The 20429-nt window shown below is 30.7% G+C and overlaps 1 protein-coding gene across 1 annotated transcript in view; it reads right to left on the reverse strand.

The window, feature by feature from the left end:
* LOC111710207 (sushi, von Willebrand factor type A, EGF and pentraxin domain-containing protein 1) overlaps positions 1-20429 on the reverse strand; it is a 65817-nt gene that overhangs the window by 19020 nt on the left and 26368 nt on the right. Inside the window, exons 5-14 of the mRNA XM_023484269.1 lie at positions 17214-17277; positions 17115-17156; positions 16591-16660; positions 13672-13763; positions 9128-9187; positions 6991-7076; positions 4632-4738; positions 1901-2019; positions 1150-1296; positions 553-876 (exon numbers count right to left, since the gene is read on the reverse strand). Coding sequence (XP_023340037.1) covers positions 553-876; positions 1150-1296; positions 1901-2019; positions 4632-4738; positions 6991-7076; positions 9128-9187; positions 13672-13763; positions 16591-16660; positions 17115-17156; positions 17214-17277 — 1111 coding nt within the window. The remainder of the gene's footprint in view (positions 1-552; positions 877-1149; positions 1297-1900; positions 2020-4631; positions 4739-6990; positions 7077-9127; positions 9188-13671; positions 13764-16590; positions 16661-17114; positions 17157-17213; positions 17278-20429) is intronic.

Below are 20429 nucleotides of genomic sequence, written 5' to 3' on the forward strand. Positions count from 1 at the left end.
CCCCCACACCGGGATTGGGATAATAAATTGAAAAGCATTGAAGACAACTTTGGATGAGCAAGGATTTCTGCATGATTTCAATAATATGAAACCAAATTTGCAAGTTTCTGTTAACTTTGCAAACATGCGAAATCCCATTTCTCCTTCATTAAGCAAATTCTAGAGAGAGCTCGGCCTAAACCAATACTTTGTCAAGAAGTTAAAGGGAAAACTCACAATGAATGATAAAAAGGGTTCCATGTCTAACAAAGTCAGCTTATTAAAGGAAAATTTTACATAAAGTTTTTTCTCCAAAATTTTACAAAAGAAATCTAAACTATTTAAAAAAATATATCAATGTAATTTTCATATCTTTTTATCAAATCAAGGGGTTTGTTTCAAGTATTATTTAGTGCAAAGACAATTTCTTCTTTTATAAATTCTAGCTTCACTCTTTACAGGAATATTGTTGCTGGTTTAAGATAGACAGATAGATAGTAAATGTGGTATATTGTAGAGAATGGTAAAGGAGGGGAAGAGGGGGGAGGGGGAGGAATTGAGTTAATGAAATACCTTAGCACCCAACCGGTTCCTTCCATCCTCTCCAGGAATTTCCTTCAATTCTCCGTTCTCAACGGAATCAGGTTCCGGGCACCGAGTAAATTCACATTTCGGAGCTGTCCCAGTCCAACCATCTACATCACAAATCCTCTCCTTGCTTCCGCCCATCAGGGAAAAGTCGTCGTTGCACTTGTATCCGACTTTGGCGCCAAAAGTTGTTCGACCATCGAGCACGTGGACGGCGCCATTTAAAAGTCCCGGAACGTCTCCACACTCGACAAATTTACAGCTGATTGGTTCCCCGGACCAATCACCACCAATTCGACAGAATTGTTCCTATATGTCGAGCAATATATGAAGATATAGTTCGCGTCATAAAACTTTCTGACAGGCTAAAATTCCCAATATAGCCAAATAAAGATCAAATTTCAATATTGTGGAGAAATTTATATTTTGTTTCAGAAGATATTCCTTGTTTGCAGGAAAATAAAGAAATGAAATATAACAAAAGATAAAAAAGAATTGAATCTGTCAAATTTTTTATTGTTGAAAACTTTTCCCCCATTTTATTGAATTGAAGTTTTGATCAGATCCCAGAATATTGCTTTCCTGTTCTCCCATAGGTTTAAACCCTGTGGGACAGTGGTAAAGTACACTGCCCCCAACCTTCCTGTCCCCACTTGTCCATGTCCCCTCACCAACTGGTGGGCTGGGACACCTACTAGGGGGGCCCTTGCAAACAGTCTTAGCATCAACCTAAATATTAAAATTTAAAATCAAACAAATAAGTGAAGTTTATCAAGTGTATAATGGTCGTCAAAAAAAATGGAATTAAGAATACGATTTCTAATCAATCTAAAGTATGTATTGAACAGTTGGATTCATAAAACTGAGGAAGGAAAAAGACAATCAAACAATTTCAAGCGTATATTTGCAATGTCAAAAAGTTTTACCATTAACTTAAAAACCATATTTTTAATGAAATGGGTCTACACTCTACCTACAGTCTAAAGTCCCTGTAATAAGATTTAAGCCGCCCTTAAATACTCATCCTTTGTGGATAACCCATTGTATAAACTTAATGGCTATTTCTCTTTATTCAAAATATTTTATTAAACAATATTTTGGTCTTTTCATTATTCAGAAACCACTAGAGAAGATTGAGAAACACAAAGAAAAATCACAGTTGCAAGCTCAGGCGCAAAAATTAATGAGAATTTCGCCAATTACATCTTTTTAACTAAACTTAGAAACAAGCTGGTTATAAATATAAAAAGTGCTACAAATAATTACAAGAGAGTCGACCCATCCTTAAAAATCGATGCGGATTTTCCTATCAATCTGGATCTATGCCAAATACCTTGCAAGAAATATCATTCCACATCCAGTCCAGATCTTTGTCTAAAACTGCACAATTCTGCTCATTTGCATAATTATTCGGCTGTTCAGCTCCCCAGAATATATCAGATACACTTCCTCCTACAAATTATAATTAATAGATAGATCAAGGGCGTATACAGGGGGGGGGCATGGGGGGCAGTGCCCCCCCTAGACTTGTAAAGGGGGGGCGTAGCCCCCCCCTAGAATTCTGCAAGCCTTTCACACTTTTCAAATCTTAACTGAAGAGTGAAGAACACAAAAAAAATAAGTTTGCTTTTCATGATTATTATAAAAAAACAAAATTTTAAAATATATATAATTACAGTGCAGTGCTCATGCTGTAACCAAGTTAACCTAACCAACCTAACCTAATTTTAACTTTTAAGTTCACAGAGTACACAGAGTTTAGTTCGGTTCAGAGAACACACAGTCTGCATACATTTGTACAGCTCACACACTTTACATTATATGCTAGTCTTGTTTAGTAGTGATGTAAGTCTGTTAAAAGTTGCCGTTGTGACTGGTATCTGTGAATTGCTGATTAATAATTATCATGAATCAAATACTGTTATTTATAAGCCTTGAGTTATCATTCATTCTTAGATTGCAGCAATTGTACTCCTACTTTTTTTCACAACAGAAACTTTTACAAGTCATAATTATTTTCTGGACCTTTGTACTTCTTTTCACCTCATAGAATTAAAGTTTAAGTTAAGTTTTTATTTTCAAAAATGTCTTTTACTATCTCTAGTTTAAATACTAAATATACATGTAAAAGTATAATAAAATGTCGATTTTTTAGAAACAATGCTTAGAAGGTAATTATTTGGACTGTATGTGTGCCTTTTAAGTATCTTATACTTATGCCTGATATCCAAGAAGCCAAGTGTTATGAATTTACAGTTCGAATTTTGCCCCCCCCTAGGAGCTCCTAGGGGGGGGCAAAAAAATTTTTTTGCGCTTCGCGCAAATCTTGCCCCCCCCCTACATTTATTTCTGTATACGCCCTTGAGATAGATAAATACTGAGTAAATATTAAATTAATAATAAATAAGTAATGAATGAAATAAATAAATATAGGTTATGAATTAACAAATAATAATCAATAAATATACAGGGTGAGTCAAAAAAAGTGTGATTTGAGGCGCCTGGCGCAAAATTGTACCTTTATTTGTGCAACTCTCCTGTATGGGGGTTTTCAATATTTTTTGAAAATTTGTAATTTTTTTTGCTACTCCAAATGCCCAAAAGAAAATCCGTGAACCTTATTTTTCTCTCTCAAAAAAAAAGTTCAGAAAAGCAAAAATGTGTATATAAATTATTCCTATCGAATTCTAAAATTTTTTAAAAGATTGAATCACAGAATCACAGAAAATTTTCAAAATTGTAATAAGAAAATTCGCAATTTTTAGTTCTGGTCTGATTTTTAAGGAAAAGTTATTCAAATTCTCTAGTTCCTTTCTTCTTAGTATATTCTAAAGTATTAAATAAACGCCGTTTAGTTGAAACCTTAAGAACCATTGAAGAACATTTTTTTCGGTAAAAAATAAACCAGAACTGAAAATTGCGAATTTTCTAAATTACAATTTTGCAAATTTTCTGTGATTCTGTGATTCAATTTTTTTAAAATTTAAAATTTCAATAGAAACAATTTATTCGAACATTTTTGTTTTTATGAACTTTTGATTTTGAGAGAAAAAAGTACGCGGATTTTATTGGGCCATTGAAGTACCAAAAAAAATACAAATTTTCAAAAAATATTGAAAAACTCGCATACAGGAGAGTTGCACAAAAAAGGTACAATTTTGCACCAGGCAATATATAATCAATAAGTAAATAAATGTTCGTTATTTTCTACAACAAAAAACTTTCAGCGATTTCAGTCATTCCATCAGTTTTATTGAGTGTTAGATGTGTTGAAAGAAATAATATAATTTATTCTAAAAGTGTATCTAGTCGAAGGCAACAATATAATTTATTCTAAAAGTGTATCTAGTCAAAAGAAACAATATAATTTATTCTAAAAGTGTATCTAGTCGCAAGAAATAATATAATTTATTCTAAAAGTGTATCTAGTCGAAAGCAACAATATAATTTATTCTAAAAGTGTATCTAGTCGAAGGCAACAATATAATTTATCTAGTCGAAAGCAACAATATAATTTATTCTAAAAGTGTATCTAGTCGAAGGCAACAATATAATTTATTCTAAAAGTGTATCTAGTTGAAGGCAACAGTATAATTAATTCTAAAAGTCTATCTAGTCAATAAAGAAACAATATAATTTATTCTAAAAGTGTATCTAGTCGAAAGAAACAATATAGTTTATTCTAAAAGTGTATCTAGTCGAAGGAAACAATATAATTTATTCTAAAAGTGTATCTAGTATGAAGAACCAATATAATTTTAAGATCGTGAAAACTACGTTTACATTTACGTATCTCAAAGATCTAAATGTTTTGTAATTTTTTACTCTTAATTTTTTTATTACAAGGTCTGTGAACGTGATTTTAGGTAAATTATATAACTTTATCGATTGAAAATTATGAAGATAATCATTTTTTTACCTAATATCGAAAATTAATAAGCTTGTAGAAAATTAAGAAAATTCTCTATTTTTAAGATATTAAAAACGACGCATCTTCTAAAACAGATAATCATTTGAAGTTACGTCCACAATCTCTTTAATATAGTTATATTTATGTTAGGTACCTGTCACCCAATTCCAAGTTTCCCCCTCACTACTTTTCTCCGCCCCGATCCAGACTAATGTTCCTCTATCCGCCCGACCCTCCGCCTCAAGCCGATTACGTAGAAAACTAAACAATAGACAATTTAAAAATCACAAAAACATAAACATTTGATATTTTACACTTTTTAATTTAAGACATCAGTAATAGCATTTTATGAATTGCAGAGATCGCTTAACTACCTACCGCCGGTTCTTTTACTTTGAATCAGTAATTCAAGATTTGAACTGGTGAGCAGTATATAGTTCAGCGAACCAGCTCAAATAGGGATCAGGACATTATAGCTAGTGACGCGTGTTAAGCTTTAAGCAAATGCATTTATGTTTTTTTTCGCGCAAAGTTTTGTATTGGATTTTTGTACGTGTGTTTAAACTGAAAGAGCTGTTGTATAGAACCTATTGAACTATAAACTAAATAATAATGTGTTGTTGGATGGAGAAAATAATACTTGGAAAACCTTGATGTAAACCATGCATTGTTTATAGGGGGGGGGGGGGTCAGTTACTTTATTTTAAAAGCTCCATGAACCAACCCAGGTCAAGGTTTGCCTGGTGTAGTTTTTACTCGTACCAGCCCGTCTAGTGTACCAGCCCGTCTAGTGTACCCATTATGTGATTGACCCAATGCGTTTTATGCAACAGAATTAGGCAGACGTTCGTGGCTGCATTCTCCTTGACACTTATTCAGGTGTGGGGGGAGGGGGGGAGTCAACCACCGCCCCCTAAAACCCTGCTCCAGAACAGTTTAAACTTTTATATTCGTCTTTCCTGACTTTCTGAAGCTTCAGTGCATTTTGTATTCCGTTACCAGTTTTATAGTGAAGCTTAACTAAACTTTAAAATGGAAACTTACATTCTTAAATTCATTCATCCATTCTTCAACCATCCTTTTGGCCATTTTATTATTTTTTTTTGTTATAGAAATAGGGTTTAAATAAAAGAGCGTAGGAAAATGGAAACATTTTTGAACATGGTGTGCCGCTGATTTTTTAGTGCATCTCGCTAAACTAATGCCCTTGGGGCTTGGGTTGTGTCTGGAGAAGGGCTTAAAAAAAACATTTAATAAGTTAATATTTGTTTTGGTTAATTTGAATGAGTTGAAATTCTCACAAGATTGTTAATATTTGAGTTTGACCGCTCATAAAGGTAAATACTAAATAGATTCCTTGGGAACATTCCAAAAATCCAGAATTAATATTTTTTTATGATACAGGGTTACCCACAAAGAATGAGACTGTAACGACGACCTGAAACTCTTTAAATATGTTTGAATTACGCCTTCTCCATTAAATATACCCTTTTGTTGGCTGATATAATGATTTTCCAGAGAGAGAAACTAGTTTACAGTTGCAGGTTTTATCATGAATATTATAAACTAGTTTACAGTTGCAGGTTTTATCATGAATATAAGAAACTAGTTTACAGTTGCAGGTTTTATCATAAATCTTAGAAACTAGTTTACAGTTGCAGGTTTTATCATAAATCTTAGAAACTAGTTTACAGTTGCAGGTTTTATCATGAACATAAGAAACAAGTTTACAGTTGCAGGTTTTATCATGAATATTAGAAACAAGTCTACAGTTGCAGGTTTTAGCATGAATATAAGAAACTTGTTTACAGTTACAGGTTTTAGCATGAATATTAAAAATAAGTTTACAGTTGCAGGTTTTGTCATGAATATTAGAAACTAGTTTACAGTTGCAGGTTTTATCATGAATAATAGAAACAAGTTTACAGCTGCAGGCTTTAGCATGATTATAAGAAAATGCATTAAAGTACACTGTAAACAAAAACGTTATTGCTCCAATAGATATATCTATAACATTCAAAGAAAAAATTACAGTTAGATATATCGCGCACTGTGTGCTGTATAATAATAGCTGCTTTCTTTATAAAGAATGTTGTTTCCTTCAAAAAACGCGTTTGCGATATATCTACAGTAGCTTGTTTATATCGCATAGAGTGTACGATAAAGCTGAGTGTATGATATAGCTAACTGTAATTTTTCCGTTAAATGTGAATGGGATAGCGTTTTTTCTTAAGTGTATTAATTCCATACACTCGTATTTCAAAATCTCATCATATGTGGGTAACCTCACCCAGAGGCGTATTCAGGGGGGGCTATGGGGCTAAGCCCCCCCTGGACCCGTGCAATCTATTGATTTCAGGGGGTTTTCAGGCCCCAGCGGGTGCTGAGCCCGGGCCCCCCTGGAAAGAAAAAAAATTAAGCCCCCCCCCCTGGAAAAATACGCCCCTGACCTCCCCATGTGTATGGTACTATAAATTGTTTCTTTAAGCGGACTAAGAAAATAATCTCCTGACCTGGCAGCTTCCTGGTCTATCTCGTAAGCAAGATGATATCCAGCTGAATCACAAGTTTTAGCTGCCTCAACAAATCCAAGGTTATCCTTAAACAAATCATTTAAAGGAACTAAATACGTTTCTAGAGTAGCATGTCCAATTTACTACAGTACCGTTAGAATCGTTGTCTGATACAAATTGTATGAAATGATGAAATATTCATCATCTATTCTTCTCTTTAAAATTTGATTATTTTCAAAAAAAATAAAATGATCAAATCAATTTATTTCTAAAGAAATAATTAAAGTATAAGATAAAGACATACATTTTAAACATGATTTTAAGATCAAATGATTTTAAGATCACTTGATTTAAAACAACATGATAGAATAAGATTTTGTAATTATTTTTCCCAAAACTAGTAGAAAATTTACAAAAAATAAGTGAAAATTTCCCGCCATACTCTTTTTTCTATTTTCGTTTTTTTGAATTAAATAATGTTCCCTCAGTATGTCTTCTAAAGATAAGGCTAACGGAAATAGAGGAAATATGGAATATCATATTCTACGTTTAACAAAAGTGGGAAAAACACTTTTTCAGGGCTTAGCATAGAAATGCAAAAAAACTTGGAATTAGAAGATTTAAAGGGAGTGTTCGCGTGAAATAATAAGAAGCTGAAACTGTTTATTTCAAATCAGAAAGAATATAGTATCTCCTAATTGATTTAAATTTAAACATAATTAGAATTTTAAAAAGATGAATGAGAATTCAGAATATGAATATTTCACATTTTAAGGAAACTTAAATCGCAAGATTACCACCAGAACTCATCGAACTATTTAATTTTAATTGAGAATTATAGATAACAAAAATGGATGATAGATTAAAACAATTTTTTTCAGCCTGAAACTAATTTTTTTTCTACTCCGAAATAGATAACAAATTAAAACTTATAAATTATACTTTTTACAAACGTAATAAATTAAGATGTTAGATTTTAGATTTTATTTCCAAATATTAAGAAAAAATATAGTTCATTGAACTTTGCAAGAAGTTATTAAAGATTATTACTATTTTTATATTTTGATGCAATTTTTTTTGGAGTTTTTTTTGGTCCCATTTGAAGACGGAATTAATATCTGACCAAAGGTCTAAAATACAATTTTGAATCATAAAAAACTTTGATAATTTTGACAGCACAGAAAAGCTAGGCAAGAAAACATTTTGTTATGATTGCTTAAATAATCATACTTTTAGATGTCGGTTGTTACATTATTTCAAGTATACAAAATGATTTTTAAGCCATTTCTTAGCTGTCATGTTTCGTGGGACACCCTTTATATTTCTAATCAAACCACACAATTTTCTGTTATCTTTGCTAAATTTTTACATAAAGTTGACTAACTTTGTAAACTTTCTCTATTCCTGGGTAGTCAAGGAGAAACAGTGTCTGAGAATTTTCTCAAAAATCACTTAAAACAAATTTGAAACTTTGGTCATTTTTGTCCGCCATTGTTTGCCCGCCATTTTAAACTAAGTTGTTCCACGTGTTTAAAGGGATTGTTCACGTATTTTAAAATGTACAAAATACACATTTTTTTGTGGGGATTCAAGATTAAAAGAAAGTAATTTGTATCACTCATGTGTCACAGAGTGCAGAATGATAAATCTTCGATTTGATGACCAAAACCAAACAAACTATTCTTTTGACATAAATTTCTCGACCCTTCAGGACAATTTGATCTGTTCAATTAGCTTACTTGGAACATTACATTTTTTTCTTCAAAAATGTTAACCATCCCTTTTAGTTTGGAGAAAATTTTAAAAAATGTAAAATCCCGGAATCTAGAGAAGAAATGTGATGAACATTCTTTACAGACATTATGAAAACCTTTTCCTCTTCCGAGCTTTATATAACATAGGATTAAACATATATAAAATAGGACCTCAGACCTACGTCATTTTAATTTTACCATTTCTCTTAATCCCGTAGATTTAGAATTGTAACTAATATAAAGGTAATTATTTGTAACATTTAGTTCAGTATTTATCACACTGTTTATATTATTATCATCATCATTATTATTATTTTATTATTATTATTTTTATTATTATTATCATTATTATATTATTATTATTATTAAATTATTTGTGTCACCTGACCATCCCCTGTTTTAGAAACAAACCAATAGCATGAGTCCTTATACACTGACAGCTCCTAAAAAATGAAAACTTTACTTTTAAAAGAATTAGTTTTTCTAAAATTTAACTTTAAGATAATTTAAAAATACATAAAATATTATTTTAACCTTTCAATTTTCTTGAATTAAAAATACATATCTACTATTTTCTTCTTTTCCAACTTTCATTTTTAACTTCTAAATTTAATTCCTAAGTAAACTCTATTTCTATGGTTTCTACCCCATACAAACTAATAACTTTCAAGAATTTTAAAAGTTTTAAACTTTTGAAAATATTTGTTTTCCCTTCTCAACCTTTAACTCCCTCCCCCCATCCCTGTACAAACTTACCACTTCATCCCCTTCTACACCCGTCCTCTTCCCTCCCCCCTAATTTATTCCGTTTTTTCTTTTTCCACCTTTCCCAGTCTCCCTGTACCCATTACCCCCTTTCCTCTGTCCCTTAACCCCAGACCGGAGTTCTTCCTTTATTCAATTCAATCACGTCTATTAAAACAATTTGGTATATAATGATAATTCAACAATCTTTAAACTTAGGGAGTTGTATTTTGTTTAAAAAACGTATATGCCTACAAAAGTATTAAAAAAGATATTTAATAGGGTAAATTGTAATAAAAAATCACAAAATCGAATTGTTAAATCTGCGTGCCTTCCCACTCCCTCACCCCCTACAGTAGTCTTTTAAGTCTCATCGTTTTATTTATAAAACAATTTCAAATTTTGAAATATCCTCCTGTCTACAAAGTTTTGTTTTTTGGTAAATAATTAAAAGAATGACTCGGTTGTTCATGCTTTTGTAAACTTATAAGAATTCTATTTTCAAGAACATTCATTGTTGTTATTCTTGAACCAAAAAACAGGTCTTTGTTCATCTTTGGAAAATAATTTTCATTCTTCTCTTTTCAGTTTAGATTTGTGAAAGATATTCCATTAAATTTTAAACAATATTTAATGGCCAAGATTTTATGAATAGCAAGAAATAGTTGAAACGCGTAGAGTGAAGAATTAGTTACACTTGACCAGCACACAAAATAACTACCAATACTACATCTACTTTTTCTTTTCTTATAAAATTAAATCTAGTCCCTGATAATTTAAAAAAAATTAAATCTCGTCCCTGCAGATAATTAAAACAAAAAAAACTTGTTCCTTGACGCATTTTTAAAAATTAAATCTGGTCCTTGTTGAACTAAAAAGGTTAAATCTGATTCTGGTCCCTGATGATTTCTAAAAATTAAATCTAGTCCTTGATAATTAAAAGAAAAATCTCGTCTCTGAAGAATTTCTATAAATTAAATCTGGTCATTGAAATAAAAAGATTAAATCTGATTTTGGTCCCTGATGACTTTTCAAAATTAAATCTGGTCCCTGATGATTTAAAAAATTAAATCTGGTTCCTGATGATTTTTTAGAAATTAAATCTGGTCCCTGATGATTTATTTAAAAATTAAATCTGTTCCCTGATGATTTTTTAGAAATTAAATCTGGTCCCTGCAGATGATTTATCTAAAAATTGAATCTGTGCCCTGATGATTTTTTAGAAATTAAATCTGTTCCCTGATGATATATTTAAAAATTAAATCTGTTCCCTGATGATTTATTTAAAAATTAAATCTGTTCCCTGATGATTTATTTAAAAATTAAATCTGGTCCCTGGTGATTTATTTAAAAATTGAATCTGGTTCCTGATGATTTATAAAAATTAAATCTGGTCCCTGATGATTTTATAAAAATTAAATCTGTTCCCTGATGATTTATAAAAATTAAATCTGTTCCCTGATGATTTATAAAAATTAAATCTGGTCCCTGATGATTTATTTAGAAATTAAATCTGTTCCCTGATGATTTATTAAAAAATTAAATCTGGTCCCTGATGATTTTTTAAAAATTAATTCTGATCCCTGATGATTTTATAAAAATTAAATCTGGTCCCTGATGATTTATAAAATTAAATCTGGTCCCTGATGATTTATGAAAATTAAATCTGGTCCCTGATGATTTATAAAAATTAAATCTGGTCCCTGATGATTTTATAAAAATTAAATCTGGTCCCTGATGATTTCATAAAAAATTAAATCTGGTTCCTGATGATTTATAAAAATCAAATCTGGTCCCTGAAACATTAAAAGTTCATTGTGGGGTCCCTTGCAGACAAAACTATACAAAATTAAGTTTTTTTTAAACCAAACTCCCCCCACCCTCAAAAATAAAACCTTTTTTACCCCTACACATTACAATGAAACTAATTACAATATGTTACAGAGCAATACTTCATTGTTCATAAACGGTTCTGAGAAAACTATGTAACATTTTAAACACAAATCCTCCCCATACACGTGTACTGTGAAAGCGTACTGCATATTTGATGTTTGATTCGCCCACAATGTCTTATTATCATTAATGAGTAAACTGTACGTCCTGAGCATGGGTAGTGGAATAGGGTAAGGTAGTCATACACTCAAGAGTGATAAGATGTGTTTAAATTCCTGCACGCACAACCCGTGTACATTTAAATATCCGAGCTGGACCAACCTATACAGTCCTAGTTTGGACTGTATCCGAGCTGGACCAACCTTTACAGTCCTAGTTTGGACTGTATCCGAGCTGGACCAACCTTTACAGTCCTAGTTTGGACTGTACCGACAATTTACGATAACGGCAAGGGCAAGCCTGTGTGATACTGTGGCATGTGATTTATGGAATGCTCAGAAAATAGTCTAACTATTATAAAGATTATACAGAAGGGAGGGCACTGAAAACCAAAACAAACAGGCAAAAAATGTTATCTGAAAAAAAGTTTTCGGAAATAAAGTCCTAAATTTTGACACTGAAAAAGTCCTGTGAAAAAAGTCCTTGAATTAAAAATTCTCTGTATTTAAAGTCCTACTGTTCTGAGACTTTGTTTTCTAGGACTTCTTACATAGAATTGAGACAGACTAGGGCAATCACCGGATCTTGTTTCTTTACACTAAAACCAGTTTTAGAACAATAAAACCAGTTTTAGAATAATAAAACCAGTTTTAGAATAATAAAACCAGTTTTAGAATAATAAAACCAGTTTTAGAATAATAAATCCAGTTTTAGAATAATAAAACCAGTTTTAGAATAATAAAACTAGTTTTAGAATAATAAAACCAGTTTTTGAATAATAAAACCAGTTTTAGAATAATAAAATAATAAAACTTAAAACCTATACTTCGTCTTCTTAGTTCCACATACCTTTGTGATGAATTAATTTAAACTGTGCCGGGTTGAATAACTGGTTCTTGAAACTTTGTTTACATTTACATAATGTAAACAAACTTCTCTCTCTCAATCTGGAAGTCCTGATTTATTTTCCAATTTCGCAGTTAAAATTTTTTTTCTTTAGTATTATCAAGTTCTAAATAGCTTGGAAACCCAGCTTTGTCTGAAACTAAAATTTCTTCATAAAAAACAACTCACCCAATCAGAATATTTTTATCAAAATTTGAGGCAAGAAGTTCATAAGCTGTAATCGGACATATATCAAACAAAAAGACACTCAAACAGAAATTTCTACAGGTAAAGTTTTTTTTGCACAGATCTAGCGAATTTAGCCATTTCAGTTTTTTTTTATGAGTTTACTGATAGCTTAAGATAATTAAATTTACAGTACAACAGTGCAGAGTAATTATCTAAGTGGGTCCAACCGTCTTTCCATTTGTTCAAGTTAAAGTTTTTGAAAAACTCTAAACTTAGTTTCTATTTATCCTGCTGACGGATGTTGAGAAATTAAATTTTTATAATTTTGAAAATAGCTTTCTGAAAAATTTTCCTTTTCTAGTTTGTATTTACCATTGTTGACAATTATTTTATCTCAATTATGTCAATACTTGATATGATTTAAATGAAAGATGAAGCATGTCTGATGTTATTCCGGTATAAGTCGGAACAACCATGCTTCTAACTCCAGCACTCAAAAGTGAAAGTACTAATTTAAGTTAAATTTTCTGATTTTCTGTCATACATAAGAATATATTTCCTGAATCATGGATACTAGCACCTCTAGTGGTGAGTTTATTATAAAAAAGAATTCTACACGTAGAGATGGGAGCATTCGGCTTTATTTTAATTCGTTTGTCCATCGTTAGTTAACGACCCATTTTTAAGTCTTTCAGAAAATTTTCAATTCGTTTATTTTCCATACATTTCGTTCGTTTTCTATCTTTTTCAAAAGTTCGTTTGAAAAATTCGGTCGTTCAGAAAAAACGATATTTTTAAAGTTCGTATAAACAAAACGATTTAGAAATCTTTCATTAACGGTCTGAATGATCCATTAAATTCGTTAGAACTATTTGAAATTGTTTAGTTTTTTTAGTTCCTTTCTTAAAACTTTGTTTTTATTTTTTTTTCGAACAATGCAATTCGTTCATATATTGTTCATTTATTTTGCTGAAAAACGCCATTGAATTTTTTTCAAAATTTCATTCAATCTCAAAAACGATCTAAATACACATAATTGAAGATAATTGAAATCTACCTTTGTATCTATATTTTGATTACAGCTGGCGGCTCCGACCCCGTCCGGGCTAAATATTTCAACTTCACACAACGATAACACTCCTTTCCCCCCTGAAACATAAATAAGTAATTAAAGGGAATATAAACGATGTATCAAGACACGTACCTCTGCTCCTTTAGTAAAAGTAAATTCAACCTATATTTAATCTATATATATATATAAAGTCGGACCGCGCCAACCTTGTTGCACTGGCTAGTCCTGTCCATAGAGCCAGGTACAATACAAACTGGGACCGGAAAGGCTGTCCGTGAAGTGGACCTCAATTTATAAAGTTAAATGTCCACCTTAAAAACAAAACAAAGATAATATCATTAAAAACAAAGTTAATATCCTCAAAAACAAAGATAATATCCTTAAATGTTTAATTCTGACACTTTTCCTCCATTTTCTTTACCTTAGAAAACAACAAATTTAAATCATCAATTTTCAGATAGAATAGCAAAGACATATTTTTTTTTGCTGCAGATGAAGCTAGGTTAAAGGGTATGTTAATTAAAAAAAATATATATTTCAAATTTAGGAATGGTGGATTTTTATTTTCTTAACACTTTAGTTATACAATATTTAAATTACTAAACATGGAGGAAATGTTTAAAATAAATTGTTCTACTTTATAACTGTACTTTTACTGAAAATATTAAATACAAGCTTTTTATAAACAAGAATTTTTTAAATATTTTGTGGATAAAATGCAAGTCATATCATCCAATTTCGTCGAAATATCTAAGAGCAAGTTGTTGAAAAAATATCAAAGAATTAATAGTTAAGTTTGCGTATAGGATATATAGGAGTAATTTCGTAGGAAATATGCATTTGTAGAGATAGAAAATATGTATGTATGTATATATATATATAAATTTGGCTTGTCTGTCTGTTTGTCTGTCTGTCTGTCTGTCTGTCCGTCTGTTTGTATCCAATAAACGTCAAAACGGCTGAACCGATCGGGCCCAAATTTTTTGTGGGATACCTAGGGACCCCAGGGAAGGTTTATGAATGATTGAAATTTTAAATATTTGTCAATTCACGTGGGCCCTTAGCTACCTTCTATTCACGTGGGCCCTTAGCTACATTCTATTAACCATCCACGTGGGCCCTTAGCTACCTTCTATTCACGTGGGCCCTTAGCTACCTTCTATTCACGTGGGCCCTTAGCTACCTTCTATTCACGTAGGCCCTGAGCTACCTTCTTTTTTCCTATAAAGTTTAAGAATACATCTCCTTAGAAAATAAGAAATGAATTTTTAACGAAGTTTGAAATAAGTTTTCAGAAATAATTTGACGGACCAGAAAGGATGGATGTTTGGTAGATAGTTAGATAGTTAGAAAGGATGGATGTTTGGTAGATAGTTAGATAGTTAGAAAGGATGGATGTTTGGTAGATAGTTAGATAGTTAGAAAGGATGGATGTTTGGTAGATAGATAGATTGTTAGAAAGGATAGATGGTTAATAGATAGATAAATAGTTAGAAATTATGGATATTAGACAGATGGAGAATGAATGGTTGGCAGATAGATAGATAGTTAGAAAGGATAGATGGTTGGCAGATAGATAGACCGATAGATAGAAAGGATGGATGTTTGGGAGATTAATAGATAGTGGGAAAGGATGAACTTTTGATTTTTGGCAGATAGATAGATAAGTACAAAGGATGGATGGTTTACGGATAGATAGATAGTTAGAAAGAATTGATGTTTAGTAGATATTTGGATAGTTAGAAAGGTTAAAAGTGCAATTTATCAAATAGTAACACGAAACATTTTAAATGAAAAATTTGACAAAATAAATTCAAAAACTAATTAATAAGAAGACTTGTAGTCCGTGAAGTAGACTGGTTTATGTAATTAAACTTAACAACATTTAACTTGACATTTCTTATCTAATTTATAAATTATACGGTATTTTAATTCATTCAGTAGTTTTCAAGGAGTATGGAATAGAAGGGAGATATAACTGACGCGGCCTGCTCTACCGTATAATTATACATGCTTTGCAGACAGTACTCCATTTGAATAAGAAATCTTTGTCTGATGTACAATTACCGTGTATATAATAACCTATTCTGAATAGTTCTTATACAAATGAAGTACCGTCTGCAAAGCATGTATAATCATATAGTAGGGCGGGCCGTGTCAGTTGTATCTCCCTTCTATTTAATACTCCTTGGCAAGCTCCTTGGTAGTTTTTCATGGTATTGGATAAACCCGAATATAAACAACAACAAATAAAATAACTTTACAATAAGCAGATTTTTCATGATTATAAAGTTTTTTATGTATATATACATTTTTTTTCAAACGGGACTGAAGGAGAAGGTCAAGTTTAGGCAACATTACTTGTACGACTTTGTGACCACGTACCACCTCTAGATTTGAGCTTAAGCATGAGTATTAGAATAGCAAACATATCACATGTAGATATTCAACTTTTTTCTTCTTAAAAAAGGGGGGTTATCATAAAAACAATAACAATAAATTTTACGTGCAATTTTCTTTAGTTTAACGTCTAAATAAATTAGACCTATTTCGTTCGGAGGTTGGACCCCCCCCCCCATTACATAAAAAAAGACAATTTAATTTATATATTAATACTGTTCAACCAAGCTTGTTATACTTGATATATCCTGCTTGTGCATTTTCTGGTCCAAAAATCTTAAAAAGGTCAATTTATAAATATATATACGATAAGAACAAGATTAGAAGTGAAGGGCAAGCTTATTATCCTATAAATACATTTAAAGTAGATAAATATTATCTTTAAGTAATTATTGTTGATACAAAAATATCTTTAACAATAAATAATAGTTATTTATTTTTTTTGTATTCGTATGGCATGAACATTACCTATATATAATAAAAATATAATAAAATAAACCCAACCTGTCATTGATAAAGAAACATATTGTCCACTAGCATCATCAGTTACACACTCTACAGTTTTGGTTTCTCCCTGGAAACAGAAAAGATAATTAATAAACTAATCAATTTAAACGATTTCATAAAAGTTTTTGCAAGAAACTAAAATTTTCTAATCCCTGTATCTTTGCAACCTGATGGTGACAACCTTTTATATTTTCTTAGATTATTTGATCCAACAGAGCTCATAGTTTAAAACCAGGGGCTTACGATGTAGGGGGGGGGCACTGGGTGCACGTGCCCCCCACCCATCGTAATGGCGTTAATGATTATATCAATTAATGATTATATCAATAAATGATTATATCAATTAATGATTATATCAATTAATGATTATATCAATTAATGATTATATCAATTAATGAATTAAAGAATGAATTAAAGGATGAATTAATGAATGGTTTTATAGATTAACGAAGTGGATCAATGGAATAATGAATGGATTAACGACTGGATTAAAGATTCCTTCCATAAATATAATGGATTACCTCAGGTATTAGTCCTGGAATCCAATTACACATGGCATTATCCTAAATAAAAAAACGATTTTAATTTAATAATTTAAAAATAATTCTTTAAAATTATACCTTGTAAGTTCTTGAATTTCCAACTCTGATTTCCAAATTTTTAATGGGTAAATCATCACAGCATCTGAAACAATTAAAACCTTTCAAATTTCTATTTTATACAGTCATCGTATTGTATATCAATACAATGAAGACGACTTTTGATTTTAATTTTGGTTTCTACCAAGCTTTCAAAATACGCATAAATATGGAATAAAAGAAAAGCTGTCAATAATTAGACTCTCGGAGCTTGAAAATTTTTATTTGATAAAAGCTTGGAAGAAATTTAAAATTAAATAAAAAGTTGTCTTCATTGTATTGATATAAACGCCGAATACTGTAAAAAGCATCATAATTTTTTAACTTTGATTTCATTATTGTCATTTTCTTTCTGTATTATTATCATGATTAAAAACATGAGTATACGGCATTTCCCTCTAAATTAAAGTAAATATCCTTTAAACTAAAATATGCTTTAAAAACAGAACCTTTTTCTAACGAGCCAGTGAAAGAAAAGATTTTGAAAAATCTTGATGACATTTTTTTTTTGGCTGTTTTATGAAAACGAAATAAGTCATAAGGTTGAAATGTTTTTAAACTTAACCTTGTGTTTAACGTTTTTTTTGAGATGTGCGTAAACATTGATTTGAAAATGTCTTTAATTGTGTAAACGTGCAGTTCTGATTTAACAGTAAGGCCCTTTTCCCAACAAACTGTGACGTTTGATAACAATTTGACCTATAAAACATAAATCTCTTTTTTGTTAATTTTTTGTCAGTGGATTTGTTGCTTGAAAAAGAACAACTCCTATTATAGTTTGAACTTGATTCGTCATAATCAATGTGAGTAAATGAAAGGTGAGAGTTTGTGTACACATTTTACCGTATTGGACTGTTAAAAACAATAATATAGATTAATGTTTAGTTACCTAAACGCCCGTTCTTAAGCGAAAATAATACGTCACAGTAAAATATACACAAACCCTATCCTCCACACCTTATATCTATTCATTTTTAACACGTATAACTGTTATTTTTTAGTTGTTTTTTTAACATTTGGATTGAAGATGTCATTTCTTGTGTTCACAACACAGTACACACTAAACATGCAACATCATAATGCTGTATAATTGTAGCTCCATCATCTTTGACGTATTATACTTGTAAACTTTATTTGGTATTTATTGTGTAATCATCTTGCTCTTTAACAATCATCCTCTAAACTATTCGCCCTTTAACATTCATGAACCTGGGCTTTTTAAATTATAAGAAATAGTTTTAGTGATTATTTGGTTATTTACGTTTTCAATAAATATTTATTTTATTTAAACTGTAAACTGTTAAAAAGACCGTAAACTGTAAACTGTTAAAGGGACCGTAAACTGTTAACTGTTAAAGGGACTGTAAACTGTAAACTGTTAAAGGGACTGTAAAATGTAAACTGTTAAGGGACTGTAAACTGTTAAAGGGACTGTAAACTGTTAAAGGGGCTGTAAACTGTAAACTTTTAAAGAACCGTAAACTGTATACCGCTAAGGTGACTGTAAACTGTAAACTGTTAAAGGGACTGTAAACCGTAAACTGTTAAAGGGACTGTAAAGTGTAAACTGCTAAAGTGACTGTAAACTGTAAACTGTTAAAGGGGCTGTAAACTGTAAACTGTTAAAAGGACTGTAAATTGTAAACTGTTAAAGGAACTGTAAACTGTAAACTGTTTTAGGGACTGTAAACTGTAAACTGTTAAAGGGACTGCAAACTGTAAACTGTTAAAGGGACTGTAAACCTTAAACTGCTCAAACACATGACTGAACCCAGATTGGATCAGGCGCTAATGGACTCGGCATACAGGAGTGATGCCGTCCCTTTAAGAAGACGACAAAATTTAGAATTACAGTACAGTACTGCTATGTATACACTGTACAGTACTGCTATGTATACACTGTACAGTATAGAGAAAAAATAAAAGAACTGATTTAAAATTTTAAAATTCTAAATTTCTAATTCCATTTTGTCTGACATATATGGAATTAGATTTTCAGAATTTTCTTGAGATTTTAGATTTCAATATAAAGTACATTAATGCAAAGATGGTCCAATAGTAGAAGACAGTACATTAAGATTGTATCCGAATAGTGTACACTTGTACATGACGTCATTGGCTGCAGTATTGGTTTTGAATTCAAACAATCAAAATTAAACTCTAGTTATCAAATAAATTAATCAATTGTAGGTGCCAAATTTTGTCGGAAATTAAAGACACGGTTATAAACTTTCAAATTTGTTTAATCAGTTAAAGGATAGGATGCTCTCTTTCTAAAATAATGGTAACATTGTTACACATCTCATTTGTATGTAAAATACCAAATATTTTAAAACAAAATTTGTTAGATGTCATTAAGTACAGCTTTTTATTATTTTAAAGCAGAATATACGGCCGGTAAAGTGAGCCCAAGGCCACAAAAAAACTTGGTTTGAAGAGGCCAAAATACTGCAGACCAAACATTGCAATCTGTTGTAAGATAAAGTTTATAAAAGATATTGAAGTTATGCATTTCTAACGACAAATTACGTAAAAAACAAGTTTTTGGTGAGAGATATGCTTAAAAAGTCCTAAAATATTTAAATTTAATCATAAAAAGAATTTTTTTCCAACTCAATATTTTAAGATTCATCTTATGAAAAACCCATTTTTTTAAATTCAATTTTTCATTAAATTAAAAGAAATTTAACAATTGGATATAAAATAAATCGTCGGACCTAATAGAACAAAATTATAAACAAAATGAAAATAATTGTAGAGGGTCCTGCCTGAATATATGTTTTAAAGGGACTGTGTATACGTAATTTCAAGTGACCCTCTATTTAAAGAGGGGAATATACGCTAATAGTAACCCTTAAATGTCGAAATGATGAAGATGTTTTTTTTCAAACTGAACATTCATAACTTTTAAGTGACTTGCGGAGTTATGCAAACTTTGAAATTAAGTCGACCATTTCTTTAATAACTCAATTTATTAATAATATTATTTATTGAATAAAATATCCAATCTATTAAACTTTCATTGATCTAGTTTGGAAGATTAAAATCGAAAAACAAGAGTAAAGAAAGTAAAAATGTAGACTTGATATAATTATATAATAATAGGCAAGAGAAATTCCTTAATTATCAATTAAATTTCAGGCTCTTGAACTTAGAAACACCATGACTATCATTATTTCATCATCGTATTCCCCCCCC

Source organism: Eurytemora carolleeae, unplaced genomic scaffold, assembly GCF_000591075.1.
Source record: "Eurytemora carolleeae unplaced genomic scaffold, Eaff_2.0 scaffold1041, whole genome shotgun sequence".
NCBI lineage: Eukaryota > Metazoa > Arthropoda > Copepoda > Calanoida > Temoridae > Eurytemora > Eurytemora carolleeae.